General features: G+C 41.6%; 1 protein-coding gene and 1 non-coding gene across 2 annotated transcripts; both read left to right on the forward strand.

The window, feature by feature from the left end:
* The first annotated feature begins 98 nt into the window (after positions 1-98).
* On the forward strand, positions 99-27,374 carry TEKT3 (tektin 3). The gene is made up of 7 exons (XM_004433041.3): positions 99-706; positions 3,494-3,577; positions 10,410-10,480; positions 14,036-14,179; positions 16,505-16,727; positions 19,884-20,038; positions 27,158-27,374. The coding sequence occupies exons 1-7, from the start codon at positions 128-130 to the stop codon at positions 27,372-27,374; spliced, it is 1,473 nt and encodes a 490-aa protein (XP_004433098.1). The 5' UTR covers positions 99-127.
* LOC147914869 (U6 spliceosomal RNA) lies at positions 15,605-15,711 on the forward strand. Its single transcript, XR_015554830.1, has one exon. It is a non-coding gene; the product is annotated as a U6 spliceosomal RNA (small nuclear RNA).

A 27,374-nucleotide genomic window follows, 5' to 3' on the forward strand; every position in this document is an offset into this window, starting at 1 on the left:
CACTAAGTCAGATAGGGCCTTTTATTTGTAAAAGTTTTAGCCAAAGATTAATTCATGTGACTGTCTATTTTTACCTTTTTTTTTTTTCTTTTAAACAGGAAAGATTTACAAATAGTGTTTGAGCATCATGGAGCTTTTAGGTTCTACTTTAACGGCAACTTATGCCCACCCTAGACCAACACCAACCAACTTTCTACCAGCCATCAGTACCATGGCTTCAAGCTACAGGGATCGTTTCCCCCACTGCAATTTGACCCATAGCTTAAGCCTGCCTTGGAGACCAAGCACATACTACAGAGTAGCCTCCAGCTCACCAACCCTGGCCCCATATTGCACCAGGTCTCAGAAGGTGTCCGAGAGCACCATGCTCCCCTTTGTTTCCAACAGAACCACTCTCTTCACTAGGTACACGCCTGATGATTGGTACAGGTCCAATTTAACCAACTATCTAGAGTCCAACACTTCCCGGCATAATTCAGAGAGACTAAGGGTAGATACATCTCGCTTAATTCAAGACAAATATCAGCAAACAAGAAAAACTCAGGCAGACTCCACCCAAAATTTGGGAGAACGTGTCAATGACATCGGATTTTGGAAATCTGAAATCATTCATGAGTTGGATGCAATGATTGGAGAGACAAATGAACTAACTGATGTTAAGAAAAAATTGGAGAGAGCTTTGATGGAGACAGAAGCCCCTCTTCAGGTAAATGTTAGACCTTATGATGAAAGACACTGCCTGTTTATGATTACAACTCACTGGTTGAATTTCTGAGGTTATTTATCTATTGAATTATGTTTCAATAGAAGCCGACTCCCTATCAATAAATCTGTAACTGGTTTCAGTAATGGTAAAACCATTGCCATTTTTACACGTTATATAGAACAACCATTTAAGCTGAAGGAATTTTGAATGCAAAGCAAAGGATGCTAATTAAAGAGACACCCTTAGTACACACAATGTATTATGGCGAAAATGCCTTCTTCCCATTTCTTAAATAGGCTGCTTGGTCGTTGCTGTCCCTGGATTAACTTACACAATATTTGGGGGGAAAAAAAAAACTATACTTTTAGTCTGTCATGAAATACCTCCTATGCATATGTTATGATTCCACTTCAGGGGACAGTGAAATTATCCAATGAGACCTTCTTAGGAGATGGAATGAGTTTGATTAAATGGCAACACGGGACTGAGGGTAAGCCAGGAGCGGCGGTCACAGAGGCAGCGTTGCAGTTGGTTGCTGGCCTCTGAGCGGGCGTCTGAGTGGGCTCAAATCACCTCTGACCCTCTGAGTGTGGGACGGACCCTCCAACTCCATTCTACCCACCACCATTGAAAGAAGACATTCTGTATTTGAAAATATGCAAATTACAGAAATGATTTCAGAGAGTGTATATAGTTTGATGAGAAAAGCTAACACCATTTTTCTTCATATTTGTATGGCTTGTTTCCCATGTGATAAGCATTTGCAGTAGGTCTTTATTATGACATCTGGAGTGGGAGAGTTTAGAGAATCAAGGAGCTAGAAGTATAGGGGGTTGAGGAGTTTGTTGGAGACCCCTGTGCACTGTTACTTCCTTTGCTCCCCCTCCCCACTAAACACAAGCACACACAAATACACACAGCCACCAGAAATCCTGAGAAAGGTCACTAGTACACTAATGATGTCTTTTTAATTAACTCATCTTGAATTGTTTTTGGGGCTCAGGAGCCCTTCCATGCTTTCTCCAGCCCCAGTTCATTCTGAGGATTCCTGGTCTATTCTACACCTACCCCACCCCCATGTACTTTAAACTGTCCTTAAAATGACAGCCACTTACCCTCTGAATTTCCAGAGGAGATTCAGTTTCTTCCCCTGGCACTCCTTTCAGTGATGGCTGCTTTCAGGCAGATGGATCTAATTTGATTTTTTTTCTGCAATTTTTGTCCAGATGTTCTTGTGTGTTTGAACATTTCTATCAACACAGTGTCAGGAGGTCCTGATTACAATTAGAGTTAGTCACATAAACAGATACATCTCAAAAGAGAAAATACAGATTATCAACTAATATGAGAAAAAATGTTAAAACTCAATAAAAATGCAAATTAAATCAATGAAGTAACCAGTTTTGGCCTATCAAATTTGTAAACATGAGAACTGATAGCATCTAGGGTTGGCAAAAGTACAGAAAATGGACCCTTTCATTTATTGCTGTAGGACTGTGAATGAGTAGAAACTTCCTGGAAAGCAGTTTAGTAATACGCATCAAAATAATCAGTTCCCCTCAACCCATTAACTCATCTAGTAAATGTAAATTGTACTGTTAAAAAAATTAGATTCACTCAAAGATTTTGTTCAATGATATTATATCCAGATTACAGTGTACATACTATTATAGTTTATGCTTTTTAAAAATTTAACATTGTACAGTTGCCCCGTGTCGTGAAATAGTCTTTGAAAAAAGTATTTTAACTTACATAATGTTCTTTCATACATAATTTATTGTTAGCAATCTAAGCTATTTTCCATTGGAGTCATTAACATACTTTGTCTCAGAGAAGATTTCATGACTAAGGCCTACTCTTTAATGTCAATCCTAAAAAGCATAATATAAAGTTGTGAGGACATTATAAACTCTGTTTTGTTAAAAACAAACAAAACAGTGTTTTTGTTAAAAACAAACAAAACAGTGATAGGAGTAGGGCTAAGTCATTTTCTCCTTTTCTGTATTTTTTCTCTTTAATGGATAATACATATTATTTATTTATTTTTGTGTGTGTGTGAGCAAGATCACCCCTGAGCTAACGTCTGTTGCCAATCTTTTCTCTTTTTGCTGAGGAAGATTGGCCCTGGACTAACATCTGTGCCCATCTTCCTCTACTTTATATGGGACACTGCCACAGTATGGCCTGACAAGCAGTGCGTTGGTCTGTGCCCGGGATCTGAACCTGCGAACCCTGGGCTGCCCGCCAAAGCCAAGCGTGAGACCTTAACTGCTATGCCACTGGGCCGGCCCCAATACATATTATTTTTATACTGAAGAAAACAATAAATGGTACTTTAAACATAATCACTTGGGTTTTTGGCTAAACAAATGTTTTGGTGTCTTTAAAAATAATCATTTGTTTCTTCCTCATTCTTCTCAGTAGAAAATATTTGGAAATAATATCTTGAGGACCGTGTTTCAGATTATTTCTACAAGAAAGTAATGCCAAGTAATTTCTCAGATGCTAATTTGTGGGGATCAACGGGATACCATCTGCCTCATTTTGTCAACTTCCTAAATTAGGAATTTTTTCAAATCACCTTGAAGAGCTAACACTACCTTCTAACCAACAGCAGGATTTGCTTAGCTGTCACAGTCAGTTTCATGCTAGATTTCTAACAAAATGGCTTGAAAAATTGGTATTGGGAGTATCTGTTGACTTGTTTCAGAAACAGGTCATTAGAAGTGCTAGTCACTGATTTTAGTCAGTTTGTATTAGTGTTTTCCATTATTTGTGTATTTGTAGGTAGCCCGAGAATGCCTGTTTCACCGAGAGAAGAGAATGGGAATTGATCTAGTTCATGATGAGGTGGAAACAGAGCTGCTGACGGTAAATGTGGGGGAAATGCTTCAACAGGAAACTTAGGTGCAGACATGCAGTTAATGTATAGAAACAAAAAAGGATGTTATGTAAAGCCACTTATAAGTAAGGAGTTATAGTATCAGATGTTTATAGCATTTAGAAAAGATACTTTTTTTGTTATAAAAGTAGTAGACTTCCATTGAGGGAATTTTAAAATACATTAAAGGATAAAGAAAGCTAAAAATCACTTGAAGTTCAATTAGACAGAAATGACAGTTAATTTTGGAGTATTTCTTTTTATTAATCATACTTAGATGGGTATTACCCATCTCAAAGGCATACAGATGCATCTTCAAGATTAGAATTATACTGAATATATGAATTTGAGTAGTGCTTTGTTTTTCTGGATAAATGCTCAATGGTGTTTCTTCTTAAATATAGATGTGGGAAGACAGCGCTTTTTTTTTTAAAGACAATTTTTTTAGAGCAGTTTTAGATTCACAGCAAAATTGAGAAGAAGGCACAGAAATTTCCCATATATCCCCTGTGCCCACACATGCGTAGCCTCTTCCATTATCAACATCCCCCACCACAGTGAAACAATAGTGCTTTATTCATTTAAAAATTGTATTAAGGTAATTTTCCCATATTGTTAGATATCCTTCAAGACGTGATTTTAATGGTTACATAGTGTTCTAAGGTGCTATCATTTAAAAAAAAATCAATCCTCTCTTTTTGAATAGTTAGATTATTTCCCTATCTCACTCTTTTTTGTTTTCTATTTTAATAGCACTGCAGTGTACAAAAATATTATTGATAACTGTTTGTTTTGCTGATTATTTCCTTAGGATAGATTTTAAAGGATGTAATTGATGTGTCGTAGGGTGTACACATTTGGAAAGCTTTTGCTGTATAGCCAAATTGCCATCCAGAAGCCTAGAGTTATGTCTGCACTACTGTGCTGCTCTCCACGAAGCTCTCTTCCACTTTTCACCAGTTAAATATGATTTAGTTCTAAGTTCTCTGATCTTCACTTTCTAGATTTGCCCCACAAGATCTCTGCCATTCCATAATATTTCAGCCATTACATGCCTGGGGCCCTACCTAATCTCTTTTTTCACCCCAGACACTCCATTAAGCATTAGATCTGCATCTCTAAGTGTCTGCCAAACATATTTACGTTGATAACTCGTTTTTTTGTTGTTATTCACATTCATGAAGCCTAAAAGTGAACTTTTCTTCTACCCTGATGCTTTCTGCTTCCCCCTTTCTATTAATGGTACTGTTACTGGTTCCATTACTTTTCTGCCTTCCCCTTCCTATTGATGGTACTGTTACTGGTTCCATTACTTTTCTGCCTTCCCCTTTCTATTGATGGTACTGTTACTGGTTCCATTACTTTTCTGCCTTCTCCTTTCTATTGATGGTACCAAGGTTCTCTGGTCACTGTGGCATGGCTTGCTGACCATCATCTCCTCCACCCCTGTAACCAGTTTCCAGCTCCTGTAAATTGTTCCTCTGATTTGCTTCTTACCTCTCTCCTTTCCATCCCATTCTCCCTAGCATTGCTCTAAATCATCCTTTCCTTCTTCATAGCTGGCTAGTGTGAAATCCCCAAATACCTTCCCTTCCCCCCATTTCACTTGGATCTGTACTGCACATGATCACAAGTTTTTCCATCTGCTAAAAACTGTTCCTTGACTCCCTAACTCCTACGGGAGGAAATCCACTTCGGCCTTCCATTGTCTGGCTCTCACCCCTTCCCAGTCTCATTTCCCACTCTGACTTGCTGAATTTCTGCTGCAGCAAATCAGTTCATTGTCCCTCAACCAGGGTTGCAGGGTCCCACCTTCTGGACTTTGTTTGATTGGTCCTTGCTAAGAAATGAATCCTGGGTAAGAAAGTAAATTTGACTAGCTAGCAAACTGGTCATCAGTAATTTTATCCTCACAAGTCATCAAGGGTCCCTTTTAATATTGCATTAAGATTTTAGTGACCCATTACATTAAGGATGATAAGCAGAAGTTTTTTCTTTGCTCTTTCCTTTCCTCTACTGCCTGACTCTCTGAAAGAAATATGAGTTGAAATAATATACTCAGGAAAGCTTTGGCCTCTACAGAGAAGGTATGCAACCTGCTTTGTAAAAGCCACAGTCCCTACCACTGCATATGAGTGATCAGGAATAAGACATCCTGAATGAAACAGCTTTACAATGATGGGTCCCTGCTCTGCCGTTTCTTCTTTCGCAGCCTCTAATGAATCTCGCAAGTCTTAAAATAATCTGTCATATACTTTGTCATCCTAAATGGGGAAGAATTCGCCAGCAAATATCTGTTGGCCTCTTGTTCTCACTGGTCCTGAGATGTTCTGTATGAAGTAAATTATAAGCTACTTCTAACAGCTTAACTTCAGTTTGCCCGTTAACACACTATGGTATTTCGAAGAGATTTTTTTGAAACTTGGCTACTTTAATGTTTCCATTATTTTAGCTCTGGAACCTGGCTACACCTTAGAATCACTTGGCGAAGGTTTTCGAAATATCGATGACTGGGTTTCACAAACAGAGATTCTGATTCAAATCTTCAGTGGGGACTAGGCATTGATATTTAAAAATATTCCCCAGATAATTTTAATGAACAGCCAGAGTTAAGAGCCACTGCTTTAAAACTACAAAATATTGTTGATAGAAGTTAAAGATCTGAGTAAACTGACTAACCATGTTCATGTACTGGAAGACTTAAATAGTGTTAAGATGGCAATACTTCCCAACATGATCCATAAATTCAACACCATTCCTATCAAAATTCCAGCTGACTTATTTGTAGAAATTGACAAGCTGATCCTAAAATTCACATGGAAATTCAAGGGATGCAAAATAGCCAAAATAATATTGGAAAAAAGAAAGTTGGAGGACTCACACTTCTTGATTGCAAAACTTACTACAAAGCTACAATACACAAGACAGTGTAGTACTGTCATAATGATGGACATGTTGGTCAATGGAATAGAATTTGAGAATCCAGATATAAACCCTCACATTTACAATCAATTAGACTTCAACAAGGGTGCCATGACAATTCAATGGGAAAGGAATAGTCTCTTCAACAAATGCTTGAACAATTGGATATCTATATGCAAAAGACTGAAGTTGGACCCCTACTTCACACCATATATAAAAAATTGAGTCAAAATGCACCAAAGATTTAAATGTAAGAGCCAAAACTGTAAAACCTTTAGAAGAAAATAGCATAAATATTTGTGACATTAGAGTAGGCAATAGTTTCTTAAATATGACACTAAAAGCACAAAGCACAAACAGCATAAGAAAAAATAGATAAATTGGACATCAGCAAAATGAAAAACTTCGATACTTCAAAGAACATCATCAACAAAGTGAAAAGACAATCCACAGAATGGAAAAAAATCTTCACAAATCATGTACCTGATAAGGGACTTGTATGTAGAATATACAAGGAACCCTTACAACTCAAAAAAAAAAAAAGACAAATAACCCAATTCAAAAATGGGCAAAGGATCTGAATAGAGAGTTCTCTGAAGTGGATATGCAAATAGCTAATAAGCATACGAAAAAATGCTCAACATTAGTCATCAGGGAAATGCAAAATAAAACCACAATGAGATACCACTTCACACCCACTAAGATGGCTATACTCAAAAATACAGAAAATTACAAGTGTTACTGAGAATTTAGAGAAATTAGAACCCTTATGAACTGCTGGTGGGAATGTAAAATGATGCAGTTGCTTTGGAAAATGGTTAAACATAGAGTTACCATATGATTTGTAATTCCACTCCTACATATTTACCCAAGAGAAGAGAAAGTACATGCCTACACAAAAACTTGTACATGAATGTTCATAGCAGCATTATTCATAACAGCCATTTGGAAACAACCCAAATGTCCATCAACTGAATAATGATAAATAAAATGTGGTATATCCATACAATAGAATGGATATTTTATTCAGCTATGAAAAGGAATAAAGTGCTGATACATTCTACTAAATGGATGATCTTTGAAAAAATTATGCTAAGTGAAAGAAGCCCGTCACAGTCACGAAGGACCACATACTGAATGATTCCTCGCCTATGAAATGTCCAGATTAGGGAAATCTATAGAGACTGAAGGTAGATTAGTGGTTGCCTAGGAGAAGGAGGCTTGGGGGATTGGAAATTGGGGGTAACAGCTAAGGGGTGTGTTGTTTCTCTGGGAGGTAATGAAAATGTTCCAAAATTGGTTCTGGCTATGGTTACACGACTCTGTGAATATACTAAAAACCACTGAATTGCACAGTTAAATATGTGAATTCTATTGTATGTGAAGTATATCTCAATAAAGTTGTGTTTTTAAAAAAAAAAAAAACACAAGAACCACTGCTTTAGAGGTTAATATTTTTCAGGTCAGTAGCAGGGGCTGCTTTCCCTCAAAATAACTGAACCTGCAGCCAGAGTAATGGCCTACCAACTGAGGGGGTGCCAGGGTCATTGCCAACTAATTAAAGCAGTGAAGGTGTCCTGGAGCTTACTCAGGGTCGTGACATTAACATATCTTTTATTTTTACCAAAATGGGCCTCATTTAGTTATTTTAGAATAACTAAACATTAACAAAGAAAAGAAGTAGGCTTAAAAAGCCTACTTTTGAAAAATGTGAGTGCAATGGAATGTTTTCTCATGAATCCTGTTGACTGTTACTCACATTCAATCAGTCATATTCCCCAAATTCTTACAGAATGGCTTCTCTTGGGGAATGGATCAGGGTACCATCTTCTTGGTGCTCCCAGACCATGCCAACTCCTGGGCCTTTGAAGCTGTATGAAACTTTGAGTGCAGATTAATAGATGTTATTATTGGGACAGTTCCAAAGGTCTTTGGTTGTAGGCATGCCCTATTCCCTTGAACCCTTCTGCCCCCGACCATCTGACATTCACCATATGACATTATTTAAATTCAAATATAAAAATTATTGTTGAAGGATCTTTTTTTTTTTTTATAACAAGAGTCTCATTAAATGCATTTTTCCACTAAAAGTTGGAGGAATTCTCACTATATGCATTGTGTACACACAGTATGAAAGTGTACTAGGATTTTGGGTTTTAAGTTGTGTTTTCTAAGCAGTACTTCATGCATCCTTTCCCAACACCTCCGTGAAATAGCTCCACACATGCGTGCACAAAAGAAGTCATAGAGAAAGGTGAAGATTGAACAACACTAAAAACTAAGACTGATGCACAACCTACTGTGAGAACGGATGAGAAATCTTTGCTACCTGTAAGGGGAGGGAGAACCTTGGTAACAACGAGTAGCAGGAACATTAACTCCATTAATTCAGAGTATCAAAGAGTCAGTCAGTAGGGTCATCACTGAGAAAAACTCTAGGCATATTCAGTATTTTTATGTTAAGCAATAAAAGAATAAGAAGACTACATAGTTGAATAATAATTAATATTGGAGTGAAGAAAGCCTTTATAATCAAATTAATGAGGGCAGAAACCAAAAGGGGATATTTGATAGATTTGACATCATAGAAATCACAAATGTCTACATATCAAAACATCAGGCGCAAAACATAAAGGCAGGGGCCAAACTGGTGAAAAGAAATCTTTCTACATATATGTATATTTATATCTATATATCTTTATATCTACATGTGTATATACTATATGACATAAGTAATGAGAAAAGATTTTAAATATAAGAACTCATAAATTAATTTAAAAAAAGTGGATAAGCGTGTGAACAGGCAGTTCACAAAAGAAGACATCAAATGACGAACAAATACGCAGTCATAATATTAACCTTCAAATCCAAGCGGGTTTGCTGTTTTGGGGGGAGGTGTTCCTATCACATTGACAACGATTGAGAGGAGTGATAACGACCACTTAGTGTGTGAGGTGAGGAAGCGCACACTCATTTATTGTTGCAAATGGGTACAACTTTTCTGAAGGGCAATTTGGCTGTACTTGTCAAAACCTTGAAAAAGTATACCCTTTGGAGGTGTCTAAATATTTACTGAGTTGTTCGTCACAGTATTGTTTAATGTCATGGGAAAATTTTCAAGTTTAAAATGAAAGTATGGTCACTTTTTGCTTGAAAAAGTGGTAACAATGATTATGTGCACTTTTTAAAGGTCTTCTTGGTGCTATTTTGAGTTCCTAGATTTTCTAATGTGAATGTGAATTTCAGAGGGAAGTAAATGTTTATTTAAAAAATCTCTGATACAACAAATGTTATATAATAGTGTATACATCCTAGCACCATGAAAATGCCATGTGTGTGGTCAAGCAGAACGGCGTGGCTAGCACATGTGTTTGTATGAGTGGGGTGTAGGGCACAGGCAGGACCGAGGGGAAGGCTGATCTCTGTTTGGACCAAAGAACTGGTCTGTTGGAGGTTAAGTGCACTGCCAGAGAGAAGCCTCTTTTTGTCTGCCCTTTTTGCCTCCCCAATTTACTTTGTCTTGGAAGAGTAGTTAGTATAGAAGAATCCATGCATTAAATTCAACCTTGCACATCACCAGAATTTAATTAATTAGTTAACTAATTAATTAAGGACCAGAGATAAAAATAAAGAAAAACCCTAAAATTTTACCCCTGTCCCAACTTGTTCCATAATATAATTTTCCTGTAGTCCTATAAATGGTGAATCTCAGTCTAATATTTGGATTGCAATCTCATGGGGGTGTAAGGTAAATAAGTGGATGTAAAATTGTTTTCTTGTTTTACCTCACAGTTTTCCCAGAAACAAAATTTTCCTCATTGATGTTTCATTACATTGTTGACATTGAGTGTTATATTCAATAATGAAAACATTAATGTGTTTTCTTTTTCAATTGAGTAGGAAGTTGATATTATTCTGTGTTGTCAAGAAAGAATGAAGCTACATTTGGATAAGGCCATTGCCCAACTTGCGTAAGAGCTTTACCTCTCTCTACAATTTAAGATCTGTCACGAAACTATACTTTCATGCCTCCCATTCACATTTCTCTTAGCTTCTTATATAAAGATGTCTTATATATGGATACACACACACGCACACGTGCACATACATGGGTTTTATCCAAAGGTTAAGATGAGTACTTGCTTTAAACTTTTATTTGGAGAAATAATTTTGAGATGCTGTAGAAAGGATTTCTGCCCTAACTGGGAGTATGGCTAAGATTTCTTTTAACTCAAAAGACTTTTATTCTTTGATACAAGATTAACTTGTATATGTTCAACCCAACAGTTGGAAGATTAATGAATTGTGGCTCACTGTTATAGTTATTTTCCATTCCTCCTTAAAGACTCAGCCCTCCCTGATTTCCTGGCAGACTCGGCTACAGCTTCCTTCGTGCTCTGATTACACCATCGCAGCATTCACTGCATCCCATTGCATTGTAATTGTAGTAGATAGTAGGTACTTAATATTTATGGTGGGGATGGGAGGGGAGAATAATAATCAAAGGAAGGTTTTAAGCAATGATGACAGCTGTCAGCATAGAAAAGCATTGGCTGTGTCAGTTGCCTAACATGAGTAGAAAGATCAATGTTCTTTTGGTTATGGCCATGGAAAGAAGTAGTGTTGAAGACGTCACATAAAGGAAACAATAATTCTGTTTATTCTAATGTTGTCGAGGATAACATGTGATACACCCAAAGGAGTAAGTGTTGTAGAGGTGTTGATACTGCTTGCTTAGTTGCCTACCCTGCCCGTCAGTATTGAGGCTCCGAAGGTCGGTGAGGTTTAGGTGGCTGAGACCTCTCTCGAGCTGTGACTGGAGGCTCTTTAATTCAGAAATTGGCGAAGATAGGTAAAAGATTAGTTAAGGATGACTGACAGCACATGGTTTGGTTAACTGTACAGTTTACTCAAGCTATAAATACAAGGCAGTGCAGTTCCGAAATTAATTTCTGTTTCCGCCCCCTAGGAGTTGCAGAAACATAGTTTAGTGTGGTTCAAAGAACTATTTTATTCTGGTCCAGTTCCTAATCCTCACTTTCTTTCATAATCTAAAAGCCACTGCCCATCTTCTGTGTTCTTTGCTCTTCTTGGCCCAGATCGTTCCACCCTGGAACAGCCACATCTTCATATTGGTCCCCATTACAAATTGCCTCATTACTGGGGCTACTGCAGGCCTTTGCAGAAAGTTCTGTCTCTGCACGTGCACTTTTTTGGAATTTTTTGTTGTTCATCCTATAAGAGCTTGGCTTTCCTTTAATATACAGTGGACAAAATGCCTATCTCATTTCCTGGGATGGCTTCTCCAGGATTTGCGGGGGCCTGGATCCCTAATGTGGTCACTGGACTCGGGCCAGTAAAGGTGACGGGAGGAGGGTTTTTCAGCTCCACTTGTCTTGGAAGGAACAATGAAACGCTCAGTTTGGATCTCAGCTGAAAATGGAATCTCATTAGGCTGCAATGTGGCAGCCAAGATTTTTCCCATCTTGGGCTATAAGACAGGTCAATGGGATGCTTCCTCAAAACCTTCCTAAGGATATTCTGAGGGCAGGTAAGAGGTGTCAGCCCAAGAGAGGAAGCCTATGGGGCATCTTGGTCCCAGATCACAAATGAGAAAGGCCTTCTAATCCCAGAGTTTCAACACAATAACCTGAGGCAAGAGACTGAACACAGAAGTAGCAAGGGGACGCAGCCTTCTCATCTTTCATCCTTTGCACATGTGTACTGTTTCAGAATTCACAAAATGCAGATGACTGGCATGCTGCTACCCTCATGTCTACTTTAAAAATTAAAAAAATCTGCTCTGACAGGTCAAGTGACTTACCCAAAGGCACAGGCAAGTTAAAGCGAAGCTGTGTCTAGAATTAGTCTATTCAATTCAATGCAGGCTTTACTGAGGGGCTCCTATAACCCAAGACCAGTTTTGGGTGCTGGGAATACAGAAATGATTAAGATCATCCAGTTGTCCTGCTTTTTCAAATACCATCTATATGCTAATGCCTCCCAAATTTTTATTTCTATCCCAGACCTTTCTCTCAATTCTAGCAACCTACTTAAGTACCTCCACTTGGAGGTTTAATGCACACTCAAGCTCAATGTGTCAGCTGAACTTCTGTGCTCTCCCCCGCCACACACCCACAGCCTCGCCCCCTCAGCTGATGGAATTCTGCTATTCCAATTACTCCACTTCAGCTCTTTTTTCTCACTGATGTCCAATCTCCCACAAGATTCACTTGGTTCTGTCTTTAAAACATACCCAGAATCTGAGCACTTCTCACCTCCTTCACTGCTACTCCATTGGCCACCACCATCCCTCACCCGGGTAACTGCATCTGTCTGCCAATGGGTCTCCCTGCCCCCTGCAGTCTGTTCTCAACCCAACACCAGAATGATCCTTTGAAATTGTCAGTCAGTGGTGTCTCATTTTACCCAGAGGAAAACCTGACTTCTTCCAGTGTCCAACAAGGCCCTGAGTGATCTTGTTCTCCCCGCTGAAAGTCTTTGCTCAAACATTGCCTCCTCAAGGAGTCCTACTCTGACCTTGCTATTGAAAACCATCACTCACACTCTTGGTGCCCTTTTTTCTGCTTTGTTTTCTGCATTGTTCTGCTAACAAATCACATGATTTGCTTATTCACTAGGGGTATTGCCTGTCTCACCCCCAAAGATGTGAGCTCCTTTGGGAACAGATGTTTGTTTTGTTCATGATGCATCCCAGGCTTGTAGAACAGTGCTTGGCCTGTGGTAGGCACTCAATAATCGGCTACTCCATGAGTAAAGATGTGGCTCTCCTGTCACCCACACCCGCCCCCCGGGCCTATCTCTTTGGTAGTGAGCTACTAAGTCTCCTCTCTGCCTGGCAGGGCAGGGAATGCCATGCATCTCAGAGCTCACCAAGGCCTCTTCCTTCCCAGAGGGATGGCTGCTGGATCACACGAGTCTGGGGGCCACCAATTCCTGATCTCTTTTCCAGAACTCTGACTTCTGCCCTGGAGGTTAATTTTGACCTTTGGTTTCCATCTCCTGCCAAACTTCTCAGGCCTGGCATGACCACAAACTGAGGTCACCTATGGCTGGAGAGAGGCTGGCTGTAAATGTCTCATAACCGCTTGGGGAATTGCACTCAAAGAATGAAGGAGAAAGGAGTTAGGATGTAGAAGAGGAAAAGGAAGGTGCAGATGTGGGCAGATTACTCTAAACCAGTGTCCTGTCTGGAACAGTTTTTGTGTTAGGAAGATGCACCCCTGCCTGGGGCCTCCAGCTACCCGACTTCTGTGTATCTACACCTCTTCTCCCCAAACCCCTCCCTACCCCATGGAAGGGGCGGCGTGGGCAGGGTTCTAAGTACTCACATGTATGGACATCTCCAGAGAAGGCTCCTTTTGATTGAGAAGTTGGGCATTGTGTGAAGGAGGAGAGACCCTAAGAGCAGTAATGGGTGGGTCCCAACACAGAAGGCAATTATGCTTCCTCATACAAAATTGTTACCTAAACTTGAAGCTCCGTTTCCCTACTCTGTGTCTTAGAGCTAACAGAGCTTCCCAGCACGAGCTAGAGAAGGACCTCAATGATAAACAGGCTGCTTACCGGATTGATGATAAGTGCCACCATCTGCAAAACACGTCGGACGGCGTCAGCTACTTTCGCGGCGTGGAGAGGGTGGATGCCACGTAAGTCAGGCACATGCCACTTCTGTGATTTTGGGGTCGTTTAATTCATTCTCTCTCCTTTCAAAATGATGCAGCTTAGGTTAAAATGGAAGACACAGGAAGAGATGGAAAGGTAAAAAGCACAGCTGTTTTGGACAAGTCTTCAGGAATCATGCCTGTTCTGTGGTCAGCCCTTGACACGCGCATCCTGTATTCTTTTGTAAAAGAATATTTGTTGTTTATTTTTATAAATATGAAAATAACATCTTTTTGATGCAGGAAACCTAGAAAACACAGATGAGCATGAAGAAAATAAAGTGTTGCCAGTATTGAATGCCCTAGACTTGGTGGGCTACAAGCTGAAAAATAGCTTCATGTTTTTATTACCACTGCTTGTTAACCTTCCTCTGTCAATGGTTTCTTTGCCAGGCTCCTGCACGCAATCTTGGGCTCATGGTCTTTTCCAGCCATTCCTTAAAAAATAATCAACTTGATTGAGGTGAAATTTACCCACAATAAAATGCATTCGGTGTAAGTGTATGCTTTGATGAGTTTTGACAAATTTCTATGCCTAGGTAACCATGATTGCAGTTGAGATAAAGAATATTTTTGCGACCCCAAAAAGTTCCCTTGTGTTCTTCCCACACTCATGCCCCCTCCCCCTTGTCAAGTGACCCCCAAATGGATTCTCTCCTGTGGGGCTGGTCACCCCCGGCAGCCTTCCTCTTAGCTCTCCGGCAGCAGCATGTACCAGCTTTGGCTTTTAAATTCTTCAGGTGTGAATCAGATTCAGACCCTATGTCCTAAGTGGTCCCCACAAAATGCCTCTTACTTGGCTTGAGGTGAGCAGGAAGCATCTTCCTCTTCTTCTTCCGGGACAGGGGGTGGGCTGGGATCGAACCCCACACTCTGACCAATTAGCCCTCCCTAAAGGGCCTCCTCTATTCCGGCATGAATTCTTAGCCATCTTATAGCATATCAGGTATGGAGCACATAGGGTGTTATTTTGGGTCATTGTGGCCTGAGGTAAAAACTCTGGTCAACAGTAAGAGTCTCATTTGATATCCTATTACATCACAAACAAAGAAATGTCACCCATAAGCCCACCACCCAGAGATGCCCAATGTTAACAACTTACCATTAGACCTTCAAATATTCTTCCGTGCATGTAGATATAGATTAATATTTTAAAATGATAGTATTACACAATACTGTTTTGTATAGCCTAATTTTTCAATTCATGTTATATCAAAAACATTGTGAACATATTCTTCTACAATAAGAGTTTACATATATGGACTACTTTTGTAAATGTACCATAATTTACTTTTGGACATTTAGATCGTTGGCATAAACAATTCAAAGATTGGCATAAATATTGCTGAAAACGAATATCTTCATGTATACATCTTAGGGAGCATTATTTCCTTAGGATAAGTTTCTATAGTGCTCTCTTCAGCAGCACATATACTAATGTTGGAACTATACAGAGAAGATTAGCATGGTGCCTGCACAAGGATGACATGCAAATTCATGAATCATTCCATATTTTTCGTCCCAGAGATGTCATGTACAGTGTAGTGATGACAGTTAACAATACCGTATTATATATTTGACAGTTTCTAAGAGAGTAGATCTTAGAAGTTCTCATCACAAGAAAAAATTTGTAACTATGTGTGGTGATGGGTGTTAACTAAACTTATTGTGGTGATCATTTCACAATGTATACATATATTAAATCATTATGTTGTACACCTACCTAAAACGAATACAATGCTATATGTCAATTATATCTCAATAAAAAAAAATTTCCGGAGGTGGAATTTCTGGGTTATGCACATTTGAAAGGTCTTGGTTTAACCTCCAGCATGTTTGTACCAATTCAACATTCCTACCTGCAGGATATGAGAGAATCTTTCTCTAAACATGCTCACCAGTGAATTATCATTCTCTTCACTCTTTGCTATTCTGATAAAGGGTTGTTTGTATGTTGTTGTGTTCATTGGTACTTCTTTGATTACTCCTGAGGTTGCATATTTCTTTACATGCTCCTTGGGCTGGTGCAACACATTTCTAATGAACCCACATACCCTTCATCCATCCTTTTCTCCCCCCAGATTAGCAGAGGACTTAATTTATACCTTGGATTTAAAGAAAATAAGCAGTAAAATAGGAGCAATTAAGAAAAATTTAAAATAAGTTTTGCTCTGAGGTTTACATTTTATGCGGTAAAACCAGGATCCAGTGATTTGGGGTTTTCTCTTTCTCAAGATGAGTGATTGCCTACAGACGGTCTAGGCCGATTCGTCATTGTCACCATTGTATGGTTCTAATTCCTTTTCTCAGGATCTCAGTGCCCGAGTCCTGGGCCAAATTTACAGATGACAATATTCTCCGCTCTCAGAGTGAACGAGCAGCCTCTGCCAAACTAAGAGACGACATTCAAAACCTCTTAGTTGTGACTGCCAACGAGATGTGGAATCAGTTCAACAAAGTGAACTTGTCTTTCACCAATCGCATTGCTGAAACTGCAGATGCTAAAAATAAGATTCAGATTCACTTAGCAAAGGTAAATCAGGCCTGGGTGGTGCCCCTTAGCTGACTTGGGTAAGTGGAGCAGGGGCTCGGGGACCACAAACCTCTCACCACTCCCAGAGAGACGCCTTACGGCACACGACCTCCTGGCCACGCAGACTGAGAAAAATGAAAAACAGCACAAAGCACACCATTTATTTTAGCTGGGTAGCCAGGTGTCAAAATGAAATTGGAACCCACTGGGTTTTGGAACACAAAGAATGCACTATGTAAAGAAAGGTTCTTAGTATTTAATAGAAACAAAAATATTATTATTAAAGTTTAATGAATCACTGTATGTAACTAAGAAGTGAATTTATTATTAGAACATGTGGTAGGAATGTTTTCTGTTAAATTATTTCAGGCCCTTTTTTCTGGAATACAACACCAAATACAGGAAACTACTAGGTAGTTCAAAGTGTTTCTGATATTGAACTTGTTAACTTTTCAAAGTGCTCTAAGAGTTTTACGATGACAATAAAATGAAGGATTCAAGCAGAATTCATACGTTTCAAGATAACCAAGGAGCTCTTCTTTTATTTAGTATCAGTCTTGGAGCACTTATTATTTCTGTAGATTATGCTGCATTTAATCTATCGTCTCTTGTTTTAAGAACCTTCCACCGTTGGCCATGTCACTCTCAGGTGATGTTATCCAGTCGACGGCACCATGTTTTCCCAGGCTGCAGCAATTTACCTTTCCTTCTCATGGTGTCTTCTTTGGGCAACAAATATTTATTGAGCTAGACAGTGTGGTAAATGTTGTGAAGGGCAGAAAGAAGCAGAAAATGTAGTTTTTCTTCCCAGGAAGCTTATACTTGTGGAGAAGGGATGCATACATATGAAAAGCTTATGAGCAATTGGTAACAATAAAAAAATTACAAATTGTGGTTGCCAAATAACAAATACAAGAAGTGTTTTTGGGGTTTGGGAGAAGGCGTGAACATTCTAGGTGGGGCAACATCTTGAACAAAGCCTTGCAAGGTAGCCAATCAGACGTTGAGTTCAAGTCTGTAAAGAGACCAGTTTGGCGTGGCTAGTGTGTGTTCTGGAGAGAAGCTTGGGAAGGTAGGCTGGAGCCAGACTGTAGAAGACATTGATGGGAAGGTATCCATTGGGCAGTAAGAAGCCATTCTAAAGGCCTTTTAGAAGACTGATGTGATGGAGTCCCTTTGTTCAACAAATTTCTATTTACTACTGTACGAGTTTGTTAGGGCTGCTATTTATACAAAGCACTACAGACTGGGTGCTTAAACAGCAGAAACTTATTGTGTCACAGTTCTGGAGGCTAGACGTCTGAGATCAAATTGTTGGCAGGGTTGTGTTTTTCTGAGGCCTCTCTCCTTGGCTTGTAGATGACTGTCTTTTTCCCTCTGTCTTCACATGGTCTTCCCTCTGTGTGTGTGTCTGTCGTAATCTCCTCTTCTTACAAGGACACCAGTCATATTGCATTAGGACCCACCCTAATGACCTCATGTTAACCTAATTACCTCTTTAAAGGCCCTGTCTCCAAATACAGTCACATTCTGAGGTACTTGGGTTAGGACTTCAACATATGAATGGGGGTGGGGGGCAGAGAAAAAGATAGAATTCAGCCTATAAAAGCTACATTTAAGGTGCAGTGCTAGGCACTTTGGGGTATGCACCCATGAAAGAAACACTGACCCCGCCACCTTGTATCTTAGAGTGAGGCAAGACATGTACGTACAAAATGATAAGTTCCCTCAGAAAGGTGTAGAACGAACCCCTTGGAGCCACAGATGAAATGTTTGGTTTGTTTAGCAGAAGGAGCAGTTATTTCCAATGGTGAGAGAGAGGGATGGCTTCACGGAGCAGGGAGCCCCCAAGGGTGGCCATGGTGATAGGAACAGTGTAATGATTTTCAGCAGGTGGTTGAAAGCTTGGGAGAGAGGTCAAAGCTTAAGTGACAGATTTAAGAGTTCCTGGTTTACACAAGTGCTGAGTCTGTGTGATTACACGAGATCTCCATAGGGGGAAAGGATGTAGCAGAGAAGTGGTCCGACGACAAAACCTTGCACTGGAAGTGATGAGGAATAGTTAGAGAGAGAGGCAAGGAGTTAGGAGAGCGGTTGGCCAGAGAAAATAAGCCAGACGAGAGTTTCAAGGAGAGGGAGACATGGGAGAGGCCTCATCGTGGGCTTTGAGAGTGCAGGTTCATGAGGGCAACTAGGGCCGGAGACAGAATACAGGCGCCACCTGGAGATTAGGTGGGCGGGAAGTGGAGGGAGTGAGCAAGGCCACTGTTGAATACATTTGGCAGTGAGCGTGAGGAGAGGGGTGGGAGGGCACCGATTGGAGAGTACCCACCTGGGATGGGATGAGAGAGTGGTGGTAAAGACAGGAGGTTTTAAAAGTCTTCGGGTGATACTCGGGCATGTCTCCAGGCCACAGGAAAGGGGCTGAGGAAGAGGGAGAACAAGGGGAGGCATGTGGAGAAATGGGAGTCGAGAGGTCAGGTAGTGGGAGAAGGAAGGGTTTGCAGAGCATAGGAGGGGGCCTCACTTGACAGAGGAGGAACCAGGGAGGGATCAGGTTTATGCAATCTGGGGGACTGTGTTTAAGAAAAAGTCTATAAAATCAGTACTACAAAATTGCCAGTGCTCCTCCCTTGCACGTGAGACACCCTGAAACTTGAAGTGGATTTGCTTTAAGGCAAATCCTCCACTAGCAGGAAAACATGTCTACGAGATTAGTAAGAAGAGACAGCGGGAAGATAAAGAGGCAAGGACATATTGGTGTGAGGAGGGAAGTTAGGGCCACTCAAACCTTACGGCTTCACTTTTCTCAGAGTTACACACAGATGTGTGCCGGTAAATATTTAACAACCCCTGATCTGGAGTGGAGGGGGAAGCTCTGATTTGTAGCATTTGCCCATTTCTGTGGGCTAAATACTCCCACCATGGCTGATTTCACCCGGAGTTGGGAAGAGATGTGCACAGTCAGCTCTCCAGGGCAGCCCCACACTGCAGATGCCCCGGGGTGGGGCTGGGAGGGAGTGAGGCTCTCAGAGAATCCACATCCCTATTGGAGAGGGTGAGGCACCCTGGCACCTAGCGGACAGGCAGGAGGCGGGAAGCGGGCTGTTGAGGGCACAGCACCAAAGCCTCGGGCACTTGCTTCTGTTCCCACAGACTCTGCAAGAGATTTTCCAGACTGAAATGACCATAGAATCCATCAAGAAGGCCATCAAGGACAAGTCTGCCTTCCTGAAGGTGGCTCAGACCAGACTGGACGAGCGTACGAGGAGACCGAACATAGAGCTCTGCCGAGACATGGCTCAGCTACGGTGAGGAGGCGGGAGCGCCCCAGCAGGAAGGGCACGCTCCAGCCTTGGGACAGCCATTGGCCTGACTGCGGCTCTGAGCTCTGTATAAAGGCGCCTTCTGCCGACACGCCGGTAATATGGAGGGGCATGGTAAAGCTCGTCGTGTAGGAGCATTGGCGGGCTAGTGTTTCATGGGTGCGGAGTTTCAGTTGGGGATGATACAAAGTTCTCAAGATGCATGATGGTGATTGCACAACATCGTGAATGTACTTAGTGCCGTGAACTGTACGCTTAAAAACAGTTGAGATAGGAAGTTTTGGGTTATGTATATTTTACCACGATTGAAAAAAGAAAGGATATGACATCGACACTACATACAAAACAAGTCTTAATAAACATTAAGCCTCATTCAGTGGGACCAAGGTGGCCTTTGGTTTCCTTAGCACTTCCCTGGGGTCTTTGGAGTTTCCAGAACACCCCTCTTACAAGCAGCAGAGTGCGTTGGCTTGCTGTGTGTTGGCTTGCCGTGTATTTCTCAGGGCCGGGGGACTCATCAGAAAAGGGACTTGTGGTACCAATTCCACTGACCCCTGTCTGTTTGCTCTCACCCATTTGCTCTCATTGGCCTCATTTGGTGGTTAATATCTGCTCTCTCCTCAAGACCATCCTCCTGATCCCCTAAAACCTCCGAAGATCTCATTTAGGCTCATTTCAGTTTGCTCTGTTCTCAGTGGAAATTGAAAACAGCTGGCCTTCATCAAGCACGTCTCCCACATATACATGGCAGGAGGAATCTGACACCACAGTTTATCTACAAAACATGGATCTATTTTATTATTATTATTTAACTTTGAAGATTCCTTTTAGGGTGGGCTTGTAAGGAATTGGCCAAGATTCAAACCTCCCCCCTCACCCCCCAATTCTGGCTTCATTTCCAATTTCCCGATACCTGCCTCTGCCTTTTCTTTCTGGATTTCATCATTGCTATTCTTAGATCATGAAATGCTCCATGCAGAAGCAAATTAAATTTATAGCAACAATAGGAGGAACAAAGGGGCAACACTTGAACTCCAAAACACTTTCTGGTGCAGTAGGGAGATGCCACTAGCCTTGTCTTCTACCTGGTCCTGTGATAGAATTCCTTTATCATCATGAAAGGTTTATCTGAGGGGTAAAATGATTTTGAGCTCTACCAGAGAAGCAAGTGGTGGGTTGAGGCCGTGGATTTCCTGGAGGGGAAGAAAAGGGTGATCTTTTTGAGGCCAACAGTGATGAAAATAAAGATAGTGATGGTGATAATAATAATAGCTGCTCCTGTTTACTGATCTCACTCTGCTGGGCACTGTCCTGAGCACTTTACACTACCTCATTCATCGTCTTCATTTTACAAATGAGGAAACTGAGGCAGCAGTGGGCTGAGTGACTCAGCCAAGCTGGCACCTGGTGGTAGGAAGGAGAGCCACTTTTTGAATCCTTGCCCATCTCACTGCAGAGCTCTCTTCCACCAAACCAACTATTTGCTTCAGCTTTTCTCGTCTTTCACGTTGCATGGTGATTTCACCATCCGCCTATCACGTACCTGATCTTGTCTGACCCTCTCAATGCCCATATGGGATGAATTGGCAAAGCAGGTACTGGATCCTCATCTCCTTCTCACAGAGGATAAACTGAAGGTCACAGAGGAGATGTTACTGCAAAACACCCTACACGTATAGCATACATGTTGTCTGTGTTGGATGCCAAGAAGCATGCTTTAGAATATATGCAAGTGCCCTTCATCTCCATCGTTAGCTGCATTTCTCCTAGTGGAGGCCATAGGAGTTCACTCAGGCTACGTGTTTCTCAAAGTGGGTTCCATAGAACTGCTACTCATACACAGCCCATAATTTAGGATAAGCTGCCCTCCACTCGAGAGGTGAGGCAAGCCCACAGACAGCCAGTCTGGAGTGTCTGTCTGCTTCAGAAAAGCCTGGGAGTGAGAGTACACCCATTTGGCCACTTAGGGTTAGGTCACAAATTGTGGCTTTATGCAAATATTATTAGGAGAAGACCAGCTGAAGTTTCATTCTCTGAAAATTTCTGCAAAGTCATCAAGAGTAGAGATGGAGGAAAATAAATTGTGCAGATTGCCATTAGACAAACACAGCGTTGCTTTTTAAAAGAATTTTGAGTAGTGGTCTAATTTGACTTTGGAGTTATCAAACAAGGAGGCAGTCATGGCTGCTTCTGAGAAGCTGAATGATTTTTACTCTTTTCTCCCCCTTTGCAGCTCCCAGAATTTGCTTTTCCTTTATTTCCTGTCGACTCCATAGTATGTCTATTTCCTCTGCTCCTTTATTGACTTTGGGACAAAACCTACTTTTGTTTCTGTAAAGATTTCTGGTTAAAATATCATTGCCAAAAATGTGGTCCTGGAGTAACAACAGTGGAATTTAGGATTATTATTGGGGGAGAGGATTATGTTCCTTATTTAACTGATCATTCTGAAAGCAACCCTTTGGCCATCTAGATTAAGAAAAAATAAAAACCATAAACTCAGGGGAGTGAGGACTGAGAAAAATTGCCGTTTTCATTTCAAGACCTTTATTTTCATTTAAAATTTTCTAAACGGGTTCTTTCAAAAGTAATTCTAAACATTCTTGGCATCTTTGGTGGCAGGCCAGCCCAGGCTCTGCTGTACTTAAATAATCTGGATTTTTTTTTTTTATACTACGGTAGCTTTATTTGTATTTGAATGAAAAATGTTTTTCAGTTCTGTAATTCCCCCAAAATGAGTGGTTTCAGCAGAACAGCTCTCTGTGATCTGCCAAGAACAAGGAAACTGCAAGTGCAACGTGGCCTTGAAAGATGATGAAAAATGTATTTCTAATGGCGAAAGTTGAGAGAAGTGTAGCATCTCCTAGCTGTGTTCACGAAACAACGGGAAAACAAGGACGTTAACTGCCTGCGTTCTATGTAGCTTGAATTCCCTTTTTCTGTTAAACATTGATATTTTAACACCGATGTATTTGAAAAAGTTCCCTCGCAGATAAATTTTCCACTAGACTAGTATTTGGCTGTGAGCAGTGAAGACTCGTATATCATTCTGCTCCATTTCCTACCTTGGGGTTCAGGGTTCCCTTTGAAGCCAGTGGAAGGGGCACAGGGCGGGTGGGAGAGGAGAGGCAGGCCCCGTGCGATTATAAACAAGCGGCTGTCGTAAATCCCAGCGCCGGCAGATTGCAGCAGCCTCCCCGAAGATCTGTTTCTTTGCTAGGGATATTTTATACCCTGGGATCTTCAAAAAAGGCTTTCTTTTTAATCCAACTTGATCTAAACAACAACAAAATATGCTTTTAGATCAGTTCTCAGATTTTGTGTTTACCAATCCGACACCAAAAGAAACTTCGGCACTTAGGTTTCAATTCCTTCCCTCCCCATTGAAAGGAAGAAAACAGTACAGGTTCTAAGACGAAAGGAGACAGTGTGGATGTGTTCTCACGGCTTGTTGTTGCTTCCATGAGCCTTTTTGGGGGCCGGTCGTGGTGCCCTCCCCTTCCTGGGCTGGCTGCAGGTGGCTTGGGAGCGGAGCCTCCAGGATCCCTCTGGCCTGTGCTTCCTCTTCGTCACCTGGGGTCTGGTTCCTCTTCCTGGGAGACCCTGTGGACTTGGACCTCTGGGCAGCTCCCTACCTCCCACGGAGACTTCCTTCACCTGGAACATGGAAGTTAGTCCTCATCCAACAAGTATTTTTTGCCTGCCTGTCAGCTATAGGAGGGGCTGTGGATACAGCCATGAGCAAGGCCGGCTCAGGTGGGTGGTGGTTTCCTGGAGATGATGGCCTGCAGGGCAGACGTGGTAAACAGGCAGTGACAAACACCCTCATGGCTGCAAAAGGGTTGGTGCTCTTGAAACACAAGACATCAGGCTGCGACCTAGTCCCAGGGTTAAGGGAGGAACTTCTCGAAGAAGTGTCTGTTCACCCAGGTTTTGAGGATAGCATAAATTAGAGGGATGAAGAGCCCAGTAAGGGCCTTCTGGGCTGAGGGGATGGGAAGGGCGAAGGCCCTGCAGTCAGAGACAGAGCATGCACATTCGAGAACATGCCTGCAGAGCGGAGAGGGAAGGGTGCAGTGTGGTGAGGGTGTTGTGAGGCTTAGTGTGAGACAGGAAAAACAGGATTTTACGATCGAGGGACGTGGGGGCAGGAAGAAGAGGGCAGGGTCAAGATGATCAGAAGGTTTTTGGTTTCAGCATCTGCAAGGATGACATTGCCATTACTTGAGATGGGACCCACAGGTGGCCTGGGGTGCCGGTGATGCATCTACTCTGTACCCCACCTCAGCCCAGGTCAGCCACAGACTGGCATATCCCCCAGGGAGCATGTGCAGAAAGTGGGCATGGTGGAGCGGTCCTGGGGAGTTCCCAGAGCATCATCATCAGATTGCTGTGCTGTCCACGAGATGTGATGTTTGCTCCGTCGTGGAGTTGGTCTCTAAAGGTCAAAGAGAGTTCAAGTCCCTCAAAATTGTGCTTCTTTTTTGAAAAATATTTATTGTGTTCTTTCTGGCTTTAAGAGTAGTATCTGTTCATGATAGAAAAAAATCAGAAAATGAAATAAAAAATAAAACCCATCCTCAATTCTTCATGCCATTGAGGGATAACCAATGTTAGCATTTCGTTGTGTTTGCCACCAGGCACATTAACAAAATTGTGATCATGCCGCATAGAGGATTTTATATCCAGACTTTTTCAACCAACATTATATTCTCAGTTTCTTTCCCCATGGGAAGTACAAATTCTTTTCTAAAAAGTATTGCTCGCATAGTGGTCCAAGTACATCTGGCTATAGCATCCATTGTCATTAGGCATTAATGTTGTTTTGTGCTGTTCTCTTAGAATATTACTCAATACAAGCTAACACTACAAATAAATTATTCCTTTATACTTTTATGTCAAACTTTTCACCTTGCTTATTTTTTTTCTAAAAGTTTGTTCAATTTCACAAGTAAGATATGGATATTTTCTGATTTCAAAATGAGTTCAAATAATACAGATCTATATGGAGTACAAAATGGAAGTCCCCTTTTCTGCCCTCTCCTTCCCACCCCCAACCCAAGCAACAGCTGCTAATTTGGTGCGTCTCCTTAAAAATGGTTAGAATTTTGGGCCGGCCCCGTGGCTTGGTGGTTAAGTGCGTGCGCTCCGCTACTGGCGGCCCGGGTTCGGATCCCGGGCGCGCACCAACGCACCGCTTCTCTGGCCATGCTGAGGCTGCGTCCCACATACAGCAACTAGAAGGATGTGCAACTATGCCGTACAACTATCTGCTGGGGCTTTGGGGAAAAAAAGGAGGAGGATTGGCAATAGATGTTAGCTCAGAGCCGGTCTTCCTCAAAAAAAAAAAAAATGGTTACAATTTTTTCTTTAGGAAAAGGAGAGTATGGAGGGTTTTGAGTAGAAAAATTATTGCTTTGATGCCATCTTAGTATTCTGTGAGAGCCCACTTTGTGCTGACACTATACTGGCCCCTGTGGTAGGGTCACCAGCTTTTGCAAATTGAAACACAGGACGGCCAGTTAAATTTGAATTTCAGGTAAACAATAAATAATTTTTTAGTATAAGTATATCCCAAATATTGCATGGAATATTTATACTAAAATAATTATGCTAAGTAAAAATACTTACACTGAATATTATTCAGCCTTAAAAAGGAATGAAATTCTGACACATGGTATCAGATGGATGAACCTTGAGGACGTTATGCTGAGTGATCTAAGTCAGTCACAAAAGGACAAATACTGCACGATTCCACTTATATGAGATACCTCGAGTCATCAAATTCATAGAAACAGAAAGTAGAATGGTGGTTGCCAGGGGCTGGAGGGAGGGGGATGAGGAGTTATTGTTTAATGGGTACAGAGTTTCAGTTTTGCAAGATGAAAAGAGTTCTGTGGATGGAAGTGGTGATGGTTGCACAATAATGTGAATGCAGGTAATGCCCCTGAACTGTACACTTAAAAATGGTTAAGACGGTAAATTCTATGTTGTGTGTATTTTACCACAATTTTAAAAGGTACTTATACTAAAAAAATTACACATTTATCTGAAATTCAAATTTAACTGGGCATCCTGTGTGTTATCTGGCAACCCGGCACTGTGGGGATTACAAACAGGAATGAAATGGGCTTCCCCAAAGGGGTCCAGGATGCTGAAGTCCACTTCCCAGGTCTCTGCTTCTGCCCTTTTCTCCCAGGGAGCTGAGAGGGTGGAGGCAGGTAAGGGACCCAGGTCGTTATTATGGCCTCGGAGGCTCCCTGTTTCATTCTTAGCTTCCTGGATAAGTGTGTGAGGCGTATAAGCACGTGTGGGCCGTGTGCCTGTGGGGAGGGCAGTTCATTGATCCCCTGGCTCAGTTTCCTCATCTGTAAAACAAGGAAGCTGGGTTTGATGACTCTCACATTTGTTTTCCAGTCGACAAGTTCTGTGAAGCTATAAAATTGCCTTGGTACAATGATTGTAACATGGTCTGGATATTTTTCTATGATCACGAAATCCTTTTCTATCTCTAGGGACGTCCACATCCGTATGTGTTCATTGTCACTGTTCTCTTTATATTACTGTATATTTTAATTCATTTCATGCACCTCTAGTCGGCTGATAAATGAACCCCCATATAAAGAAAACTTTAACTTTGAATCACTGGTTAAAATGTGATGAATTTGGAGTTGTGTTTTCAACTGACTGGAGGCAGGCAAGAGAGCAGCAGGGTAATTAAAAACAGCTGATGGGTAGTTCTATGCAAAACTGTAAGGAGAATTACCTAAACTCCCTGTACCTCCGTTTCCTCATCTGTAAAATGGGGATCATCACAGTCTCTACTTCACAGTGTTGTTATGGGGATTAAATTGTCTGATCATATAAAGTACTTAGGATAGTATATATATATACCACGCACAAGCATCGCTTCCTTTGGAACTTTGCAATATGAAGTAGTTTGACGTTGGTGTGACCATGTGCTGCTGGGGGCTCCAGGTGCGCCCAGCACAGCCGCCACACCTCCAGTAGGAATTCACTAACCACGCACGCCCTTAATTCAGCCAATCGCCGCGTCGGGGGTGTGGCCTCTGCTAACCTCACGGTGCTTTTTCCCCCACGCAGCCTTGTTAACGAGGTGTACGAGGTGGACGACACCATTCAGACCCTGCAGCAGCGCCTGAGGGACGCGGAGGACACCCTGCAGTCACTGGTCCACACCAAAGCCACCCTGGAGCATGAGCTGGCCGTCAAAGCCAATTCCCTGTACATCGACCAGGAGAAGTGCATGAGCATGCGCAAGAGCTTCCCCAACACCCTCCGGCTGGTAGGCTTCTGTTAG

Source organism: Ceratotherium simum, chromosome 16, assembly GCF_057802395.1.
Source record: "Ceratotherium simum simum isolate JZ-2026a chromosome 16, ASM5780239v1, whole genome shotgun sequence".
NCBI classification, from domain to species: Eukaryota; Metazoa; Chordata; class Mammalia; order Perissodactyla; family Rhinocerotidae; genus Ceratotherium; species Ceratotherium simum.

What these genes read in the sequence shown, in the direction of transcription:
- TEKT3 (XM_004433041.3), top strand. Translation starts at nt 128, where the DNA reads ATGGAGCTTTTAGGTTCTACTTTAACGGCAACTTATGCCCACCCTAGA. An exon ending in AAGGCCATTGCCCAACTTGC is followed by an intron (nt 10,481 to 14,035) that starts GTAAGAGCTTTA and finishes TCTGTGTCTTAG; the next exon opens with AGCTAACAGAGCTTCCCAGC. An exon ending in GTGGAGAGGGTGGATGCCAC is followed by an intron (nt 14,180 to 16,504) that starts GTAAGTCAGGCA and finishes TCCTTTTCTCAG; the next exon opens with GATCTCAGTGCCCGAGTCCT.